Source organism: Microtus pennsylvanicus, chromosome 7 (assembly GCF_037038515.1).
Source record: "Microtus pennsylvanicus isolate mMicPen1 chromosome 7, mMicPen1.hap1, whole genome shotgun sequence".
NCBI classification, from domain to species: domain Eukaryota; kingdom Metazoa; phylum Chordata; class Mammalia; order Rodentia; family Cricetidae; genus Microtus; species Microtus pennsylvanicus.
In genome coordinates, this window is record NC_134585.1 from 9,032,619 (window position 1) to 9,049,018 (window position 16,400).

General features: G+C 49.1%; 3 protein-coding genes and 1 pseudogene across 3 annotated transcripts in view; 1 reads left to right on the plus strand and 3 right to left on the minus strand.

Moving 5' to 3' along the window:
- Nucleotides 1–16,400, minus strand: part of Tspear (thrombospondin type laminin G domain and EAR repeats) — a 159,851-nt gene that overhangs the window by 49,086 nt on the left and 94,365 nt on the right. The window lies entirely within an intron of this gene.
- On the plus strand, nucleotides 6,061–6,771 carry LOC142853642 (small ribosomal subunit protein eS4-like; annotated as a pseudogene).
- LOC142853521 (uncharacterized) lies at nucleotides 8,303–9,043 on the minus strand. Its single transcript, XM_075978705.1, has 2 exons — nucleotides 8,771–9,043; nucleotides 8,303–8,677 (listed from the first exon to the last, which is right to left on the minus strand). The coding sequence occupies exons 1-2, from the start codon at nucleotides 9,041–9,043 to the stop codon at nucleotides 8,303–8,305; spliced, it is 648 nt and encodes a 215-aa protein (XP_075834820.1).
- LOC142853522 (uncharacterized) lies at nucleotides 14,047–14,889 on the minus strand. The gene is made up of 2 exons (XM_075978706.1): nucleotides 14,233–14,889; nucleotides 14,047–14,154 (listed from the first exon to the last, which is right to left on the minus strand). The coding sequence occupies exons 1-2, from the start codon at nucleotides 14,887–14,889 to the stop codon at nucleotides 14,047–14,049; spliced, it is 765 nt and encodes a 254-aa protein (XP_075834821.1).

Here is a 16,400-nt window from a genome sequence, read left to right on the forward strand (position 1 = left end):
CAGGGAATCACAGTGCACAGACTTGAATGGCAGATTCAGGGATGGTCTGTGGGATGCCCTGAGAACCTGCGGTGTGCCTGGCCGTGTTCTCAGTGCTTCCCGTCTGAGTGATTTGAGTGTGAAATGTCTCCATGAGTGTGAAATGTTTCTGTGAGTGTAAAATGTCTCCATGAGTGTGATATGTCTCCATGTGTGTGATATGTCTCCATGAGTGTGATATGTCTCCATGAGTGTGAAATGTTTCCGTGAGTGTAAAATGTCTCCATGAGTGTGATATGTCTCCATGCATGTGATATGTCTCCATGAGTGTGACATGTCTTCATGAGGCTCACTATGTGTTTTAAACAGGGCCTAGATGGTGGTGGAAAGTCATGGTCGAGGCAGGAGAGTGACTCTTGGCTTGAGTTTCTGCCCCTTGATCCCTAAGATGTGAAATGCCCAGTCATATACTCTTCCTGCCACACCTTCCCACCAGGACTTAGTGTACCCTCTCGAGCCGTGAGTCCAGATAGGTCCATCCTCCTTAAACTGGGTATTCCCTCACGATGGCGAGGAAAGGATCCTACAGAAAACCAGACGGGTGGCACGGTTGTTGTGGTGCATCTGTGTGCTCAGGCCTTTGGATTGGTTCATGGGAGGAATGTGGGAGAGTCTGGGGCTGGAAAAGTCCTGGACTCTTGTGAACTGAGCTTAATGGGCAATTCTGATGGTGATTCACATGATCAGAGGCCAGCGCAGACAGTAAAGACCTGACTCTCGAGATGTCAAAGAACAGAACTCTCCTGGGACCTGGGCTCGAGGTCGTTGAGGATTACCGCCTGCCAGGGAAGCTGGCTACATTTTGCCCACGTCTCAGAATATTGAATGGGACTAACTTAAAAACTAATGGACTGATTTGTTTGGTGGAGAGGATTTTAAAGATAGCCTAGCATCAGGCCTGTGGCATGGTTGATGCTCGCCGCTTTTCTCCAGGTTTACAGTGAGAGTTCTGAACAGAAGGCAGAGCAGGGAGATGTGGAGAACATGCAGTTCAGTGGGAAAAAGTGTAGGAGAGAATTTGAAGTCTCCAGCAAAGCAGCTGCCCATATAGCAGATGCCAACAGAAGCGAGTGGCAACTGCTGAAGAAGTCAGTGCAAGGAAGGAAAAGCTCCACAGGACGAACTGGGGCAATAGAAGTGAGAGTGAGCATGTGTCCACTCTGGGGTAACCTGCCCCAACAAGACCGTCTAGAGTCCCCTGACACAGGAGAGAATGTGTCCACTCTGGGGTAACCTGCTCCAACAAGACCGTCTAGAGTCCCCTGACACAGGAGAGAATGTGTCCACTCTGGGGTAACCTGCTCCAACAAGACCGTCTAGAGTCCCCTGACACAGGAGAGAATGTGTCCACTCTGGGGTAACCTGCCTCAACAAGACCGTCTAGAGTCCCCTGACACAGGTACAAGAGGCTGCTTTGGCTTTGGGACAAGAGGCCAGACTGGCTCTTAAGCTGAGAACACCACCTGCTGTCACTATCCATGAAGCACTGTTATATTAGGCATGCGGAGTATAAACGTCGCAATGTCATGGATCATGTGCCAGGGTTCCAGTCAGTCTCTGAGGCCAGGCACTGTGTGGAAGGCCAGAGTCCCTCCATGAGTTTGTATGGACCGTGCAGGAAGCTGCAAAGGTGAAGCCTGCGTAACAAGGCAGACCTAGAGAAGTCCTTAAACAGTGTAATGTGGACCCCAGCATGTTGGAGATGCCAGGTAGCCAAAAATCTGTTGAGGAAAACTGCGGGCATGAGGTGGGGCTGTTCAAAGAAAGAGATGTGTGCTGCAGGCAGTGGGCTATGGGCAAGGCTACTCAGGGGGCCCCAACAAGGACGCCATGAACCTGAGATCCTGGACTCGGGGCTGAAGGAGTGAGCCCTGCTGGGTTCTGCTTGGCTTTGGTGTGGTTTTTGTCGCCAGTCCTCCTGTTTGGACTGGGAGTATTTCCATGTTAGTGTATGTGATCAGGGTTTGATTTTTACAGGGGCTCAGAGTTAAATGACTGTCTTGCATTTCAAGGACTTTTTAAGTGTTGAGACTGTTGAGGGGCCACGGAGAGTTTTGAATTGGTACTCGGTGTGTTTTGCCCTGAGGTATGACCGTGAGCCAACAGGGACCAGAGGTGGAAAGTCACTGACTGGAATGTGCTTCCTAGGCTCCCATGTTTCAACATTTGATACCCAGTGGGTGGCAGTGCCATTCTGGGGAGGTGGTGGATACAGGTTCTAGCTGACAGGTGCAGGGTGGCAGGCGTGAGGCTTGAGGGTTCTGGACGGACTCTGCTTTGGTCCTGAGCTCTGTACGCCTTGGTGAGGAGGCCTGAGGAGCCTGTGCCACATGACCGTGCTGCTGTGAGCACCACCCTTGCCTTATCCACCATGATGGACTGAAGCGTTCGCTCTTCAATTCAGTAAGAAGCCAGAATAAATCCTTAAGTTGTCACCACTAGGAGAAAAGTAACTAATCCAATATCTAACCACTGTCGCATCACCTAGATTAATTTATATCTAGACAGATAAGGAGAACCTTGTACAAAGAGGTTAAGCCACCTTTCCTTGGCTGCCCACTAAGATAAACCATGATCCCCCTGCATTCCACAACAGGAGACAGGAAGTATGCAAGGAAATGTAACTCCAAGTGGCTGGGTTTAAAGTTCCCCTTGGAGGCAGGGAAGAACAAATTAGCACCATAGAGCTTCCACACAATGATAGGGACAAACAGGCCAGTTCCTCCAGACACAGAAGGAAAAAGAAATAAACAGAGCGGAAGCCTCACTGAGACCAAGCATGCCAATTCAGTCACAAGAGAGAGAGAGAAAGCACAGCCAGGACAAAAATAGCCACCAAGATGTGAGTGGATGAAGGAGAAGAGCGGCCATAGACTCATGTTTGAATCCTCGACCCCTAGATGGTCCGCTGTTGGGGAAGGATGAGGAGGTGCGGTCTTGGAGGAGGAGGTGTGCACTGGGGTGGGATCTGGGATTCCAAAAGCCCACATCACTCCCAATTAACTCTCTCTATCTCATGCTTCTGGGTCATGATACAAGCTCTCGGTTACTGCCCCAATGCCACGTCTGCCTGTCTGCTGCCACGTTCCCCCTCCACGGCAGTCATGGACTTAAATGTCTGAACTAGGAGTTCCTGAATGAAACGCTTACTTTACAAGTTGTCTTGGTTATGAGGTTTTGTCAGGGCAATAGAAAAGAAACTAAGGCAAGAAATAATGGCTATGGTGCTGGAGAGATGGCACAAGCATTTAAGAGCACTCACTGGCTGCTCTTCTAGAGGCCCGAGTTCAGTGCCCAGCATTCCCATCAGGGGCTTATGCTGCCCTGTAACTACATCTCCAGAGGATCCACACTCTGTTCTGGACTATACTCATGTGCGTATATATATACAATTTAAAAATATTCTTTCAGAAGAGAAAAAGACTTGGGGGACCCTTATCTGAGTGCATAGCTGCTGCACTCAGTGCCAGTGGAAGGGGTGAGTGGACGAGAGCACTGGTCTCTGCAGGACTCCAGGTCCACAGGTCACAGAAGCATCTACACAGCAGAGTGTTCTAGATTGTTCTCTGTGGCCTAGGCGTCCATCAACAGGCCCGGAGAGCGAGAGGGGGCGAGTGTGCCCAGCTGAACTTAATCCAGACACAAGGAGCAAAGTCACGTGGCTTTTAGGGAAACAGGCTGTCACTGGGAACAATCACATTCAGTGAACCCAGTCGATGCTCAGAAAGAAAAATACTGTAGATTTTATCCCATTTCTGTTCCTAGATTTTATATGGTTAAAGAAAATCATGAATGTGTGGATTAAATGCAAAGAGAAATCAAATGGTCTATGGGTTGTGGGTCGTGACCCCTTAGGGTTTGAATAACCCTTTCACAGGGGTCTCCTAAGACCATCGGGAAACACAGATATTTACATTGCAACTCATAACAGTAGCAAAATTACAGTTATAAAGCAGCAATGAAAATACTTTTATGGTTGGCGTCACCACAATATGAGGAGCTGTATTAAAGGGTCATACACATTAGGAAGGGTGAGAACCACGGGTCTATGGGGACAAAGGGGATTAATTGGAGGGAGAAGAGGGAGAAAATAAGGAGGGAGAAGGTTTTGTCAGGGCAATAGAAAAGAAACTAAGGCAAGAAATAATGGCTATGGGGCTGGAGAGATGGCTGGACAGGGTATAGGGAGGTTTTCAAATTAGCAGCCAGAGGAGCCCTGTGCTCAGCAGTCATGAGCTGAGTCCAAGCTGTTGGTGCCCCTCCCCCTAACCCTAGTGTGCGGTGTGATGGGGTGATCAAGTCAGCAAGGTGGAGCCTCGTGATGGGGTCGGTGCTGCTCACACTGCAGCCCCCTTCCATGTCTGTGGCCAGGAGTGAGGTTCAGCCAGAACCCAGAACACACCCCAAGTGGCTGACTGTCCCTGGGCTGACTTCTGGCCCCCAGCCTTCTGGCACTAGGAAGAATCTGTTTATGACCCAAGGCCCCCATGGTTGTTTGTCTCACGGCCTGGGCTAAAGCGGCAGAGGCAAAGTCAGCACGAGGGCTCAGTAGGCTGCAGATTCCAGTGTGGGGCTAGTGAGACTCAGTGGCACGGAAAATGACCCAAGTCTCAGTTAGCAGTGACTTTGGGTGTAAGTGTGACGTTCAAATCAATCACATAGTGTGGTGTTAATCGTCCCGGCCACTAGCACTGCCAGTGTGACCGTAACTTGCCACGTACAACTATGAGCGTTTGAAACACAGGGTTCAGCCCAGCGAAGTGCTGCATCTTAGAGACAGTGTGTCAGCATGCTTTCTGTTCCTCTCATGAAACACCCAAGGCCAGGTGCTAATGAAGAGATTTAATATGAACATGGCTCTGGAGACTGGAGATCCAGAAGCATGGCCCCAGTTCTGTGTCATGGTCCCCCACTAAGTGCGTCATGCCACGAAGGATAGTGACCTGGAAAGAGGTCACATGGTGGGAGGGGACCCCTGAGGTAAAAAGGAGTTAGTTCTGGCCTTCATCACACCCCACCTCTCAGTGTCACCCCAACAGGGACCAGAATCCCAAGACAGACTCTGGGGACACTCTTCAGTCACATCCAAACAGCCCTAATGGAAAGCCTAGTTATTAAATCAATTCTATCTGTTATGTTTCCCATCTCAGCCTGGCACAGTGGGGGTTGCCCATGGGAGCTGTACCTGTTAGAGCACGTTAGGTCAGGTGAGCAGGGCAGAGTATCACAGAAGGCAAGAGAGCCAAGCCAGCCTGTTTCACTCAGGATCTCCGCAAACTCATCCTCAGTGTCAACAGCTAAAACATAAATATGAACTCACGGCCCAGACAGAGCAAAGCCTGCCAAAGTGACCACGTCCCACGCAGGCTCACTCAGTCAGAGCAGGCGATGATTTCCAGGATGCTGCATGAGCTCAGGACCCCCCGACCGCGGCTGCTGAACCCATCTAGAAGTGAGGGTCCAGTACTCCACACACCACACCTGGTGGAACTCTAATGACCGAAGGGCATTCTTGCCTGATTACAGTGCCCCATGATGGGGAAACAAGCTTTATTTCCAGAATCTTCTAAGGAGGAAGTGGCCATCTTCCAAGGCTAGGCTGGCAGCCATCAGTGGGACTTACAGAGAGGTTGAGCCATAGTATCAAGGACAAGAGAACTGCCCTCCCTAGCCCTATGAACTGACTGGGCACTGGGCAGAGGAAGGACCCAGGAGGCACCTGATTCCTGCCCCCCTTGCCTATCTGCAAGCCTTGGAATTTGGAAGGAAATGACCAGGCCCATGTTCATTGAAAGGCTGCTAGGGGCTGTCCCTTCAGATAAGAACCATCAAATGCACCATAGTTGCCTGTGGGAGCAGCAGCTGTCGGAGCACTGAACACTAGAAGAGAGCCATCCACCTGCCAAACCACCAATTCCCATTCTGCTGACAAGCTTGTCTTAAAAATTGACTTGATGCCTCCGACTCTAATTTCTTCATTCACTGGAAGAAGGGGAGACTCTTTCCATTCGCAGTGCAGCCATGACTCACGGTCCCAAGAAACATCTGCAGCAGGTAGCTGCTCCAAAACATTGGATAAGTTGGCAGACATGTTTGCTCACATCCATCCAAGCTTAGCTTGTTGTCCTCACAAGCTAAGAAATGTCTGCCTCTGATCATTTTCCTAGGGAACAGTGTGCCCTGAGTGGGGGTGAAATAAAGATTTGTGTGCAGCTTTTGATTGAGATCGTTGGCAAAGTCAGGACCGATAGAACCCACACTGCTGGGTTCATGGACGTCATCATCACAAGACTGGAGAGAACGTCCATCTGATCTCCGACACCAAGGGTCACTTTGCTGTTCATCACATTACACTTGAGGAGGCCACGGTCAAGTTATGCAAAGTGAGAAAGATCCCCGTGGGCACAAAAGCAGTCCCACGTCTGGTGACTGACCATGTCCATGCTATTCGCTACTCTGATCTCCTCATCAAGGAGAATGGCACCATTCAGATCGACTTAGAAATAGGTAAAATAACCAACTACATCAAGTTTGACACCAAGAACTTGTGTATGGTGACTGGAACAGCTACCTTGGGAAAAATTGGTATGAACGCCAACAGAGAGAGACATCCGGGCTCTTTTGATGTGGTTTATTTGTGTGAAAGATGCCAATGGCAACAGCTTTGCCACTCAACTTTCTGACATTTTTGTTATTGGCAAGGGCAACAAACCATGGATTTCTCTTCCCTGAGCCTGACCATTGCTGAAACGAGAGAGACATAAGGATAGCAGCCAAACAGAGCAGTGGATGAAAAGGTCTCTAGGAGACATGCTGGAGAGGTGTTTGTAATCTTGCTACAAGTCTTTCTAGGCAACATGCTAGATTAAACAGCATGATGGAAAAAATTTGATTTATTTATGTAAGTGTGAGTGTGTGTGGGTGGGTGTGAGCTGTGTGTATGGCAGGTGCGTGAGTGTGTATGTGAATGTATGTCTGTGCATGAGTAAGCATGTGTGAGTGTCTGTATTGTGCGTGCATGTATGTATGTATGTATTGTATGAATGTCTGTGTGTGTATGAGTGAGTGTGTGTGTATGTGTGTGCCTGTGTCATGTATGTGTGTATTGCATATGTATGTTGTGTGTGTATGTGTGTTGTATGGGTGTGTATGAGTGTGTCGTGTTTTGTGAGTATGCATGCATGCATGTTTTGTATATGTATGTTATGTGTGGTATCTCTGTGTGTGGTGTGTGGGTACCTGTGAATGTCAGAAGACAACTTGCTGAAGTCAGTTCTCTCTTGTTACCTTGCTGGATCTGGGAGTCAAACTGAAGTTGGCAGGCCTCCCCCCTCAGTGCTTCAGCCCACTAAAAATCTCTATTCCCTCAAATTTTGTGTTTTGTGTGGTCAACAGGAACAAGCTCCAAATCTAACATGGCTGATCATGGCCCTTGGTGCTTCTAGCACCTTCATCCAAGGTCTCCATCAGTGTTCTGCCAGAGACAAGACCACGTCACAGCCAAAAGGGATGGGGGCATACAAGGAAATAGACCAACACAAACTGGAACCAGCAGAAACTTCAAAAACAGAATTGGATCCCAGAGATGACAGAGGTGGAAATGGCCAGTTGGACTGGAAAGTGGACACATGTAGAAGCCTAAAGGACTGGACCACCAGACAAGCTCTTCCAGGAATCTCAGTTTTATTTTAGTTCACAAAGTAGAGGATGGCAGTGGACGGAAGCAAGGAAGGGAAAGGGAGCATGGTGGAGGAGGGAGGTTGTAGAGAAAGAAACAACACTTCAGCTCAGCGCCGAGGCATAGGATATTGGAAATGGAGGCAGAGTCTACTGTCTCTACCTAGGACAGGTATCTAGTAGCCACAAAGGGTCCCCTTGAGGCTGTTGGGTAATGGCTACATCAAAAGAGCCAGGCAAACAGAAACAGGACACCCACAGAGTCGGTGGAAGGCCAACATTGGATGTAGCTCAAGGCCAGGGTCCCAGAGAGACCCACACATTCCACACAAAGCCTGTTCCCACGGGTGGCCAGATGCTCTGGGGGAATTTAGAAGGTTTGTAGGACTCACAGGTCATCAGCTGGTCATAGGATGGTAGCCAGCATCTGGGCAGATGAAAAAGAGTGTGGGAAAATCAATATGGAAAACATAAGGAGACCTGGGTGTGAGGCTGAGCCTCGATGTGGGGAGCAGGAACACTGGGTCCTCAACTCTGAGAATATCAGGCATGCATGTGGGGGACTCTGAAGCATGGGACAAACAGGTCAGCAGCAGCTGGACTTCTGGCCTGAGGAGAGGCCACAGCAGGCCTGGCGGGAGCAGGCAGGGCGGCAGATCAGGGACATGCTGGAGCAGGGCTTGCAGCAGCTGGGCTGGCAGGAGGAGGCACAGCAGGAGGAGCTGGGCACACAGCAGGCAGGTCTGCACACAGGGCGGCAGAGCAGGGACACACTGGAGCAGGGCTTGCAGCAGACAGGCACACAGCAGGAGGATTGGCAGCATGAGGAGGATCCAGAGCAGATGGGTGTGCAGCAGACAGGCTTGCAGCAAAGAGTCACACAGGATGGCTGGCAGGGGGAGCAGGTGCAACAAGCTGGCTGGCAGCTAGACTGCTGGCAGCATGAGGGTGCGCAGGAAGACTGGCAGCAGGGGGTACAGCAGACAGGCTTGCAGCAGACAGGCACACAGCAGGAAGATTGGCAGCATGAGGGTGCACAGGAGCTAGCACAGACAGATTGGCAGCAGGGGCTGGACCCACAGCTCACTGGGGTGCAGATGAGGGTCAGACAGGGGGTTGAGGCACAGCAGCTGGGGGCACAGCAGCTGGTCTGGCAGCAGCTGGGGACACAGCAGCTGGTCTGGCAGCAGCTAGGGACACAGCAGCTGGACTGGCAGCAGCTGGGGGCACAGCAGCTAGGCTCACAGCAGCTCTCTGGGCAGTCATCCACCTGCCAGGAGGAGTTGGTGCAAGCGTCAGAGCAGACAGACATGGTGGAGGCGGCCATGGTGGGGTTGGCTGGAGGAGGGTGAGGTGTGAGTGAGTGAGTGTGTTAGTGAGTGTGTGTGTGTGAGGTGCTCTGGTGGCCGCCTTTATACCCCTGGGCTGCTTGTGTTGTGCATCAGTTCCTGGCATCTTTTCCTGGTCTGTGTTTGGAGTCAGGCTGTTGCCTCACTATGGATGGACTGTCAACAAGTACTGCTGTCTGGGACATTGCTCCTGGGGGAAACCCCACAGACATGCTAGATTTCATGGGAGGCAGGGATGTCAGCAGCCAGGTGACATCTGGAAGTGGCAGCCACTGTCCTATCTCTGAAGTCTCAGTTCTTGAGGCGGCTTCTCCACCTGGGCAGAGAAGGAGTGGGCACAGCCCAGACTGTGGGCTTTGAAGATGGTGGCATGTGCTCCTGAGCTGTTCTGTAGGTCTTGATGTCTACAGTGCCTCCCTCTGTCTGTGAGAACTCAAGGCTCTCCTGGTAGCTCTGGCAGCCTGGTGGAGTCAATGTGAGTAGGAGGGTGGATGCCTTGGGGCATGTTTCAGGGTGAACTTCTCTGCATTCCCTGACAGCACCCATAACATTCATGGTCCTTTGTCCCCTCTGAGAGCTGGCAGCTTCTTCTCTACCCAGGTCCTCAGACCTTTGTTGCTCCATGGAAACAATCAGCTCCCTCCCTCAAGACAACTCAGGGGTTTCATATTCAATGTGAGCACAATTTATTTAGTAGATGCTGTCCCATGCAGCTGCCATGCTCAGCACGGCTCCATGTTTGAGGACACCCTGAGTTCTTGTCACTTATTGTTTCATGGTTTCTGTAGTCTGCCATATTTCTAATGATCAAGGGGACATCCTTGGGGAAAGTCTGGGCCTTAGAGACTCCAAAGGGCTTCCCACTCATACTATCAGGCACTGGCTGGGGTGGATGGGAGTCAGGGCTTGGAATCTAATGGCCGAATGAGATCCTGTGTTAGGGCCTCCAAGCAGTAAGATGGAGCGATTTCATTTCAAACAGAAGCTGATACACGCCAGATTTTTTTTTTGAAAGACATCAGTCTGTACACCCAGCTCAGCTGACATGACAGGGTCATGTGACAGATCCATAGGCATTGTTATATGCATGGATTTAAGGTCAATTTTGTTATATGTATATGCATATTTCTGCTATTGATTAAGATATTGTGATTGTGTAGTTCATTAAAAAATGTAATGTATAATTAAGAAATATAGGTTAATGGATAATCATCAGCAATAGTCAAGCTTGTAGTCATGTTAGTTAGATTTTTCTAGATATATAGAGATACATTTCAGTTAGATAGACATTCTTCATATCTTCATATCTATTCCATATCGGAATAGAAGAAATGAACAGGGTCTCATCCTCTGTGAAAACAAAATAAGAAACTCCTTTCCAAAGCATCATGTCCTTAGATCCAAATTTCAAAGTCAAGGCATTTTCAAAATATCTGTTGTATTAGTTCAGCAGCATTTATAAATAAATATCTTTTAGCAGCTGTTGTTCTTTCCTCGGCATTCAAATAATTCAAAGAGAGCATAATAGCATACAGTGTTACATTGAAGAAGCGGTGAGGCCAACCCAGCAGAATATTCTGAAAACTTCCCAGGAACCCTGAGAGCAGCAATGACCAGCACTGGTCAGACTCATGGAGGCCAGAGGCAGTGGGTGAGAATTACAGGGACAGCAAAATCATTCCAGTATCTAAGGGAAAATAGAGACAACCCAATAAAGAAAACCAAGGGACTCCTGGTGTCAGCGGGAGTGTCATTGCACGGAGTGATAAAGTACAGAATGGGGAAGACACATCTGGTAGAGACTTGTGTCTAAAATACGTAATGACCTAAAAAAAAGGGCATCAAACTAGGCAGTGGTAGTGTATACACCTTTAATCCCAGCACTCAGGAGACAAAGGCAGGTAGATCTCTGTGCTTTCGAGGCCAGCCTGGTCTACAAGAGCCGTATTACAGGACATTCTCTGAAACTACAGGGAAACCCTGTCTTGGAAAAAACAAAAAGTGTGTGTGTGTGTGGGGTAGCATCAAGAAAACAACACAATTAAAAATGAGATATGGTTCTAAACAGAGAATTCTAGAAGATAAATTAGCTGAATGGCTGAAAATCATATAACGAAAAGTTCAGCATCCTCAGTCATCAGGAAATGCAAATCCAAACTACATTATGATATCACCTTACACCAACAATAGTAGACAAGATCAATAAAACACATAACAACTCAAGTTGGTGAGAACTTGTGGAAAGGGGAACACTTATTTATTGCTAGGGTATGTAAAAATTTGTACAGACACTATGGAAGTCAGTGTGGCAGTTCCTCAGGGCAGGGAATCAAATCTACCTCAAGTCCATCCGTACCCCTCTTGGGCATTTATCAAAGGACTCTGCACCCTACTACCTTGCTCTTCCGTGTTCACGGCTGCTCTATTAGCATTAGCCACAGATGGAAACAGCCTAGGCGTCTCTCAGTGAATGAATACATTAAGAAAATGTTGTATATTTCCATAATAGAACGCTACAATGTTGTTTAAAGATGAACCGACAAAATCCAAAGACAAACTGATGGAGATAGAAAGAGAAATCATTCTGAGAGTGATAACCCAGAAATAAAATAGCAAGTATGGTTTGTGTTTGCTTCTATGTGGAAGAAAACTGCTAACTCTTCAATAAACAGCCTACAATCTACGTAAGCAGAGGTTAAGCATGGAGAAAAGTATTGTAGGGAAGGAATCCCCAAAGAAGCGGAAATAGAATCTGTGGTTATGGATGGACAAGATGGGATAGAATGGGAGGATTAAACAAGGAAGCTAACAGAAGGGGAGGTGAGGGAGAGAGCACAAAGAAGGAAAACTAAAACTAAGGACTATTTGGGGGTCATTTGGAAACCTACAGCAGCAGAGGCTTCTTTAAATGAATATACATATGAAAGAAATATAATCACAAACAACAGGAAGACAAATTCCCAAATAGACATCTTTTGCCACCAAATTAAACCTCCAGGTCTGGGAATAGGTTACATCTAACCAATATGTTGACCAAAGGGGCCTGTATAAACCACCATTGCCAAGGCTGTGGTGGCTCTCCACGAGCTGAAGGTAAACTCTGCAGCTGAAGATAACACTATAAATCTCACTGAACATTGAGAAGTGGAGCTGATGTCTTCCTAAAGCCTTCAGCCCCTACTGAATAGTTAGTGTTCATGGTACTGGAAGGTGCCCTGCATGCTACCAGAGGAGGCCGGTAGGCACCAACACTTGCTGTGGATTGTGGAGGCGTAAACAGGTCCAAGGAAGATTGAGGTTCCAGGAGTGAAAGAAGATGTGGACAAAAACGCCATCCCTAATTCCAACTGATAACCACTCACAAAGGAAAATTTCCTACTATCCAGCAGAGTCCCCCTGGGTTTACAAAGCACACTTCAGGGAGGCCCATTGCCAGCCGCAGATGCCAACACGAAAGGAACTGAAAAGGAATTCTGGAAGTTTTATAATGCTTTGTCTGACCATTAGCCTTTATGTGTATGTGTTTGTTTGTTATTTATTATTACATGACATTAGAATATATATTAAATATGCATATATAATATAATAATATATAATAATCAATAAATAAAATATACAATAAATTTATGTATATTCATATATATTCCAACTTTCTATTTTATGGGATTTCTCTATGTGAAAAAGTGTGTGTCTCTGCACCTGCATGCTTTTTTTCTGCTTTGTTCTGTCCTATTCTGATTGGTTTGTATTTAGTTTAACTTATTCTACACACCTGAGGGTGATAGAATTCACAGGGGAAGCCAATGGCCCAGAAGCCATCAGGAAATGGCCAGTACAGCAGAAAACAAGAGGCTGCTTGGTCCATCCTGCCCCGGATTCTTTAAAAGGCAAACATTTATGGGCATGTCATTGTATCATCCTTGCTCTTGCGAAGGTTTGTTTTTATTCTGTGTATGCACCTGTGGAGCACGCGTGGGTTCCTGTGGGATTCAGAAGAGGATACTAGATCCCTCCGAGTGGGAGGTCCAGCTCTGAAAGAGCAGTAAGTGCTGTCAACCGCTGACCCAATTCTCCATCCCTGTGTCCTATGCGTTTTTTATTTATTTGTAGATACAATGAATATCCCAACAAGATCATTGACTGTGCAAAAATCAATACACAGGAGGTGTATCTTTTGTGTAATGTGTGTGTGTGTATGTATTCATTGTTTGTATGAAGATCTCTCTAGTCCCCCAAACCCGTGTGTTCTGGGCGGTCTTCTTCAGGTCAAGCCCCAAATCTAACATGGCTGATCATGTCCCCTGCTGCTTTAGCACCTTCAACCAAGGCCTCCATCCACTAGGGCTCTGTCAAGGACAAGTTCACAGCTCAACCAAAAAGGATGAGGCACACTAGGAAATAAGCCACCAAGAGTGAGAACTGGCAGAAACTTCTGGAAACAGAACTGGATCCCAGAGATGGTCCAACCAGGGGGTGGACACACAGCTCCCTGGAGTACAGATAAGAAAGAGTAATGCAGGAGGCTGGGGCACAGCAGCTGGTCTGGCATGGCAGGTGTAGAAATGACCAGTCGGAATGGAAGAGAATAATGTAGAAGCTTAAAGGACCAGAACATCACAGGCTTTTCTGGAATCTAAGTTTTATTTTAGTTCACAAAGTAGAAGATGGCAATGGAGGGCACTGAGGGGGGAGCTGAATGGAGGGGGAAGGCCGCACAGAAAGAGACCCCATGTCAGCTCGGCTCCTAGGCCCAGGACAGGGGAAGAGGAGACAGAGCCTGCTGTCTCTACCTAGGACAGGTGTCTAGTAGCCACAAAAGAATCCCCCTTGAGCCTGTTGGGTAATGGCTACATCACTGGGAGCTGACCAGGGAGACGTGGGACTGAGGCTGAACCCAACTATTGGGAGCAGGACCACAGGGCTCTCAACTCTGAATATAGCAGACATGCACGTGGGGGCTCTGAAGCATGGGACAAACAGGTCAGCAGCAGCTGGACTTCTGGCCTGAGGAGAGGCCACAGCAGGCCTGGCGGGAGCAGGCAGGGCGGCAGATCAGGGACATGCTGGAGCAGGGCTTGCAGCAGCTGGGCTGGCAGGAGGAGGCACAGCAGGAGGAGCTGGGCACACAGCAGGCAGGTCTGCACACAGGGTGGCAGAGCAGGGACACGCTGGAGCAGGGCTTGCAGCAGACAGGCACACAGCAGGAGGATTGGCAGCATGAGGAGGATCCAGAGCAGATGGGGGTGCAGCAGACAGGCTTGCAGCACAGGGTCACACAGGATGGCTGGCAGGGGGAGCATGTGCAGCAAGCTGGCTGGCAGCTAGACTGCTGGCAGCATGAGGGTGCGCAGGAAGACTGGCAGCAGGGGGTACAGCAGACAGGCTTGCAGCAAAGAGTCACACAGGATGGCTGGCAGGGGGAGCAGGTGCAACAAGCTGGCTGGCAGCTAGACTGCTGGCAGCATGAGGATCCAGAGCAGATGGGTGTGCAGCAGACAGGCACACAGCAGGAAGATTGGCAGCATGAGGGCTGGCAGCTAGACTGCTGGCAGCATGAGGGTGTGCAGCAGCTGCTGCAGGCAGATTGGCAGCAGGGGCTGGACCCACAGCTCACTGGGGTGCAGATGAGGGTCAGACAGGGGGTTGAGGCACAGCAGCTGGGGGCACAGCAGCTGGACTGGCAGCAGCTAGGTTGGCAGCAGCTGGATTGGCAGCAGCTGGGGGCACAGCAGCTAGGCTCACAGCAGCTCTCTGGGCAGTCATCCACCTGCCAGCAGGAGTTGGTGCAAGCGTCAGAGCAGACAGACATGGTGGAGGCGGCCATGGTGGGGTTGGCTGGAGGAGGGTGAGGTGTGAGTGAGTGAGTGTGTTAGTGAGTGTGTGTGTGTGAGGTGCTCTGGTGGCCGCCTTTATACCCCTGGGCTGCTTGTGTTGTGTCTCAGTTCCTGGCATCTTTTCCTGGTCTGTGTTTGGAGTCAGGCTGTTGCCTCACTATGGATGGACTGTCAACAAATGCTGCTGTCTGAGGACATTGCTCCTGGGGGAAACCCCACAGACATGCTAGATTTCATGGGAGGCAGGGATGTCAGCAGCCAGGTGACATCTGGAAGTGGCAGCCACTGTCCTATCTCTGAAGTCTCAGTTCTTGAGGCGGCTTCTCCACCTGGGCAGAGAAGGAGTGGGCACAGCCCAGACTGTGGGCTTTGAAGATGGTGGCATGTGCTCCTGAGCTGTTCTGTAGGTCTTGATGTCTACGGTGCCTTCCTCTGTCTGTTTGAAATCAAGGCTCGCCTGGTGGCTCTGGCAACCTGGTGGAGTCAAAGTGAGCAGGAGGGTGGATGCCTTGGGGCATGTTTCAGGGTGAACTTCTCTGCATTCCCTGACAGCACCCATAACATTCATGGTCCTTTGTCCCCTCTGAGCACCGGGAGTCTCTCCTGTGTCCAGGTCCTCAGAGCTCCTCCTGCCCCAATTACACAGTCAGCACCTCCTTATGATTTATTTTTATTCATGTTTAAGTGTCTGGGAAGCACGAGTGGGCGCCTGTGGAAGCCAGAAGAAGGTATTGGATCCCACCATGCTGACCTTACAGGTAGATGTGAGACACTTGACTTGGTGTCTGTTAACCTTTGACCTATTCTCCAACCCCGTGTCCTTGTGTTTTCGGGATTTATTAATACAATATACATACCAACAATACCACCAGTTGTGCAAGGAACAACGCACAGGGGCAATATCTTTTGTGTACCCTGTGTGCATGTGTTCATGTGTTTGCACGTGTGTGCTGTGCATGTGTGTGGAGGCCTGAGACTACCTATGGTTTATTCTTCCTTTCTTCTCCACTTTATATTTTAAGACATGGTTATAGCACGAATAATAAAAACCCAGAGACAGAGATTGGGGTTCAAGCTGAAGATCAGATAAGCAACACAGCCAACCACTAGAGAGAACTTTGACATCAACCAAATCTTCAGACCAAAAGGGCAAGGTCCTGCCTCCCAGAATCCACCCTTCTTTCTCCCTGTCTCTTTGTTTGAACTTCCAGCTAGTCATATTTTGCTTGACCATTGGCTGAAACAGCTTTATTCACCAAGCAATAAAAGCAACACATATACAGAAGGACATCCCACATCACATGGTCATTCCCTGATTCAATGAGTCTGGCTGGCCAATGAGCCCAGCGATTCTCCTGTCTCTGCCTCCCTAGCACTGGGGTTGCAGACACTCCCTGTCATTTTCAGCTTCTCACGTGGGTTCTAGAGATTCAAACTCAGGTCCTCAGGCTTAGGTGGCAAGCGTTCACCCACAGAGTCATCTCCCCTGTCCTGGAGCGAC

Excerpts from the sequence above, each read along its gene's own strand:
- LOC142853521 (XM_075978705.1), bottom strand. The coding sequence starts at position 9,043 with ATGGCCGCCTCCACCATGTCTGTCTGCTCTGACGCTTGCACCAACTCC. Across the intron at positions 8,678-8,770 it reads CCAGCCCCTGCTGCCAATCT|TCTTCCTGCGCACCCTCATG; the intron begins GTCTGTGCTAGC and ends CCCTGCTGCCAG.
- LOC142853522 (XM_075978706.1), bottom strand. The coding sequence starts at position 14,889 with ATGGCCGCCTCCACCATGTCTGTCTGCTCTGACGCTTGCACCAACTCC. Across the intron at positions 14,155-14,232 it reads GCTGCAAGCCCTGCTCCAGC|CCCAGCTGCTGCAAGCCCTG; the intron begins GTGTCCCTGCTC and ends TCCTCCTGCCAG.